The sequence below is a fragment of the Microtus ochrogaster genome, chromosome 2 (assembly GCF_000317375.1).
Source record: "Microtus ochrogaster isolate Prairie Vole_2 chromosome 2, MicOch1.0, whole genome shotgun sequence".
In the NCBI taxonomy this organism is placed as follows: Eukaryota; Metazoa; Chordata; class Mammalia; order Rodentia; family Cricetidae; genus Microtus; species Microtus ochrogaster.
Window position 1 is genome coordinate 16,030,435 of NC_022010.1, and position 5,136 is coordinate 16,035,570.

General features: G+C 44.8%; 1 protein-coding gene across 1 annotated transcript in view; it reads left to right on the top strand.

Annotated features, from left to right (window-relative positions):
- The window catches only part of Acad10 (acyl-CoA dehydrogenase family member 10), a 40,009-nt gene that overhangs the window by 8,819 nt on the left and 26,054 nt on the right, over nucleotides 1–5,136 (top strand). Inside the window, exons 3-4 of the mRNA XM_005344469.2 lie at nucleotides 1,371–1,519; nucleotides 4,592–4,786. Coding sequence (XP_005344526.1) covers nucleotides 1,371–1,519; nucleotides 4,592–4,786 — 344 coding nt within the window. The remainder of the gene's footprint in view (nucleotides 1–1,370; nucleotides 1,520–4,591; nucleotides 4,787–5,136) is intronic.

The window sequence follows — 5,136 nt, forward strand, 5'->3', positions numbered from 1 at the left end:
GCACACATGCAGTAGAGAATATGTACACGCACACATGCAGCAGAGAATATGTACATGCACACATGCAGTAGAGCACTCTGTAGAGACAGACTGCTCTCTACTTTTTTTCTTACTTGGTAGACTATTTTGCCAACTTTTCTTTTTCATGGTGGTAGGATCTAGGCAGGTCTTGTACATACTAAGCACACACTCTATATGGTAACCTCCCTCCAACCCCCTGCCTTTCCGTATGCTTTCATGTCAGTAGCCCTAGGTTTTTTTTTTTTTAGTTTTTTTTTTTAAATTTATTTATTTATTAAGGATTTCTGCCTCCTCCCCGCCACCGCCTCCCATTTCCCTCCCCGAGTAGCCCTAGGTTTACTCCAGAGGTTAGCAAGCTTTTCCTTTGAGGACTCTGTCAGTTAATTTTATGAGCTGTACCATCTCTGCCACAGGTAAGTTTCCGAGCTAGTCACCTGTGCGTTGTCGTGAGCACAGGTATGACTGCATTCCAGGAAGACTCAGCAGGTAGGAGGCTAGGGTGCACCCCTTGTAGGATGCTCGCCTTGTGTTCAAGCCAAGTAAAGAAACAAAACCTGAGAATTCAGAGACAGATGTGGTCCCTGAGCCATGATCATAACTGACTTGATAAGCCTTTATCCATATACATTTACCTTGCAAACTCTTTTCTCTACCTGCGATTCCATATGTTTGTGCATAACCGTCATTTGCTTTGTAAATATATCTGGAAGAAATTCCTGAAGTGAAATTATAGTATCAAACATACATTGAGGAATTTTGACAGAAACTGCCAAATTGCTTTCCACAGAGGCTGTACTTGTTTACATCCAAGAACTGTACATGAGGGTGCCAGATTCCTGACATGCTTGCCAACTCCGGGACGAACAGAAAGGCTGTGCCCTTCAGAGTTCTTGGAGGCCAAGGGAGCCTTGCCATAAAGCTTTGCTGTTCCCTGCATGTGTGTGCTGCCGTGACAGCAGTCATTCGGAAGAATGTCGTTCCTTCTCTCCTTATACCTTCCCGTACTGCCACTCTTGAGGCCCAGGCTCCACTTTTTCAGAAATGGAGCTTCCAAACAGAAGCTATGGGCTGGAGCATGCCTATTGCTCCTGCAGAGGACTTGAGTTCGGTTCCCAACCCCATGGCTCACAACTACCTGTCACTCCAGCTACAGAGGACCTGATGTCCTTTGCCCTGAGAAGCACTGTGCCCCATCCATGAGTCTCCCCTCTTGGTGTCAGAGCGACAGTGCAGCCTTCCCAGGAGCCCCTGCAGCCGCCAGTGATGCCACAGGATCTGGGCAGTCACTCCCGGGATCCTCAGCCATTTGTTGTTGTTCCTTATTTGGTGTGTGTTGTTGTGTCCTACAGAGTGGGAGGTGCAGAACCATATTCCTTCCGGAACTATACTGAAGGCCTTGATCAGAGACGGTGACAGTGGACCCTGGATGAGGTTTATGAGAGGAGAGATGACGACAGAGGGCTTCTTGGAAGAATTCGGAAGATTCTGCTCTGAAATCGTGAGTGACACACATTTCTTTCCATTCTCGTGCTTCAGGGGAGGGTTGCTGAGACAAGGTATGTAGCCCACAGCAGTCTTGACCTCAATCTGCAGCCCAAGATGACTGAACTCCTGCTCCTCCTGCATCCACTTTCTAGGTACTTGGGTCACAGGCATGAGTTTCCATGTCTAACTTTTTGTATTGTTCTTTTTGCCTTGAAGGTACTAGCATTCAGCCATAAATTGATTTAAACGAACTAAAATGAAAACCTAGTAGCCAGTCTTTCTATTTTTAAGCTATTGCTTCCATGGTGAGGCATTTCAGCTTTGAGTTTGTGTATGAAAAAATAGCTGTGCTCTTTACTCTAAGATACAGCAGATACTGAAACACCAGCCCTCAGCACGACTTTGAGCTAAAAGCTTATTAAATCAATAAACATTGACCATTTCCTCTGCATTGTACACTCTTTTAAGCTTTTTCATTTATAGTAACATCTATAACCTTCATAGCTCCACTGAAATACAATTTAAAATATAGTGGTAGGTTCCATGGAAGGACAGTGTGCTGGTGAGCACCCGTGAAAGTGTGTCTAATGCTGCTGACTTATATGCTTAAAATATTTACAGTGGGCCAGAAAGAAGGCTCAGCCTGTGAAAGTGCTTGCCACCAAGCCTGATGACCTGAGATCACTTGCCAGAATCAAAATGATGGAGGGAGGGACCTGACTCTTGAAAGTTATGCTCTGACATCCACAAGTGTGAGATGCCACTTGTGCACCCACATATAAATAAATGTACTTTTTAAAAAAGATTTCTTTATTTAGTATGTGTATGTATATGTGTGTATATATATGCCAGTGTTCTGGCATGTAGGGCACCAAATCTCGTTATAGGTGGTTGTAAGCCACCATGTGGTTGCTGGGAATTGAACTCAGGAACTCTGGAAGAGCAGCCAGTGTGAACTTCTGAGCCATCTCTCCAGCCCTCATAAATGTACCTTTAAAAATACTAAAAATAACAGTAAACCTCAGAATTATGCTAGCAGGTCAAAGGTCAAAGGTGACAACTGAGTTCCTGCTGGCCAGATGCCATGTTGCTTCAGCTGCAGGTACAAGAAGCACAATTAGGTTTCTAGGAAGAGAAAATGGAGAAACTGCTCATGACTGATTTCTCTTTAGGGTGCTAAGTTCTCATTCACTGGTGATGGTTGCATGACTCTGTGAGGACTGAAACCATCATCTGGGTGTGGTGGCCCATCCCTCTATTCCTAACATGCAGGAGGCTGAGGCGGGAGGACTGAGCAAAACGAAAGAGCTGAGCATGGGTGCACACCTTTAGCCTCAGCTCCAGGGAGGCAAGGGCAGAGGGATCCCTGTGAGTGCCAGGTCAGCCGTGGCCTCATAGTGAGACCCTGTCTCAAAAACACAAAAATAAAATGAAGGAGCCCTTGACCTGTGCATCTTAACTTGGCACACTGGCTGTGTTAGTTACATTTTAGTACAGCTATTATAAAATCTACCTGAGCCCACAAGCCTTGGCATTTTCAGATTTTGAGACCTGTTGTTTACAAAACCCACACATACTGGAATTTAAAAACAAAGAAAAATGAGCTGGAGAGATGGCTCTGCAGGTAAGAGCACCTGCTGCTCTTGCAGAGGACCAGGGTTCAATCCTCAACACCCACAAGGTCACAACCAATTACAACTCCACTTCTGAGGTTCCAATACCCTCTTCTGGGCCCTGAGGGCTCCAGGCAAGCATATGGTGCAGGTGAAACACCCATACACATATAATAATATACTTAAATAAAATATTTAAAGACCCTAACATTACTCAGAAACTAAAATGTATAAAGCTGACACAAGGTACAGCACAAAGTCATCCAGTGCTGTAGGTTACTAACAATAAATGACAACTGAATATGCTTTAAAGCTTAATGTTTCTTCTTCTTCCTCTTCCTCCTCCTTTCTCCTCCTTCCTCCTCCTTTTCCTCCTCCTCCTTCTTCCTCTCCCTTCTTTTTCCTCTTCCTCCTCCTTCTTCTTCCTCCCCCTTCTTCCTTCTCCTCCTCCTTCTTCCTTTTTTTTTTTTTTTGGTGTTTTGAGACAGGGTTTCTCTGTAGCTTTGGAGCCTGTCCTGGAGCTAGCTCTTGTAGACCAGGCTTGCCTCGAACTCACAGAGATCCGCCTGCCTCTGCCTCCTGAGTGCTGGGATTAAAGGCGTGCACCACCACTGCCCAGCTTCCTTTTTTTTTTTTTTTTTTAAGACAGGTTTTCTCTGTACAGCCCAGGCTGTCCTGGTCTCTGCCTCCCAAGTGCTGTGATTAAAGCTTGCACCACCTCTGCCAGGCTAATGTATCCTCTTTTGTTGGTCTGACATTTGACTGTTAATCCAAGAGTGGAATTGAAGAACTCTTGAGACCAGAGTGGGAATACATCCCTGGCTACTTTAGTTATTCTAACTCTAGCTCCAAGTACAGGTTCTTGCTTTTCTGTTATTGTTTTTTTGGCAGGGATTGAGAAGGGATCTCCCTGCCACCCTGGCTAACATCAAAGCTGAGATCCCCCTCCTTAACTCCCCAGGGTTGAATTAAACCCCAGTATGTATGCCAGTATGTATGTATGTATGTATGTATGTATTTATTTATTTATTTATTTATTGTGTATACAATATTTTGTCTGCGTGTATGCCTGCAGGCTCGAAGAGGGCACCAGACCTCATTACAGATGGTTGTGAGCCACCATGTGGTTGCTGGGAATTGAACTCAGGACCTTTGGAAGAGCAGGCAATGCTCTTAACCACTGAGCCATCTCTCTAGCCCCATAAACCCCAGTTTCTAGATGAGCTTCTAAAGACTGACATATAGCACGGCCAGTGATATCTACATGTTGCCAGGTTACTAGGGAGGCTGAGGAAGGAAGATACTTGAGTCCAGGGAGTTGAGGCTTGTCTGGCCAATATTCTGAGAACTCCTCTGAAAATACAAGTGAACCCCCTAAAGTCATAGGCAGCAAGCCTATACAGTAAGATGCCAGGAATGAATTCTTGCCGGTGAATGCCTGCCAATTCTCCTGTCTCCTCTCCTGTTCACAGGCAAAGACTTCTGTGCCCGTGAACTCATTTTTCTCTCTGCTGACCAGTGAGCAAGTGGCAAAGCAGTTCCCAGTGATGACACAGGCCATCTCTCAGATCAGAGCAGGAGGCCTTCAGACTGCAGTCTTGACCAATAATTTTTATCTCTCCAATGGGAAAAGCTTTTTGCCCCTGGACCGGAAACAGTTTGATGTGGTAAGTACAAGGTGATGGATGTGATGTAGACAGTCTGGGTACAGTCTTAAATATTGCCTGCTAGCAGTCTCCTGTAAGTGGGTTTCTACTCACACAGCTGCCCAAGTTAGGTTTACACATAATACGTTTGAAATGATCTTTATTTTTATTTTTTGCCTCTTTTTTTGTTTGATTGCTTTTTGGGTTTTTGTTTGTTTTTTTGTTTGTTTGTTTGTTTTTGTTTTTTGAGACAGGATTTCTCTGTATAGCATTGGCTGTCCTGGAACTCAACTCACTCACAGAGATTGGCCTGCTTTGTGTGTGTGTTAACGAGAGAGAGAGGGGGAGGGAGAGGGAGAGGGAGAGGGAGA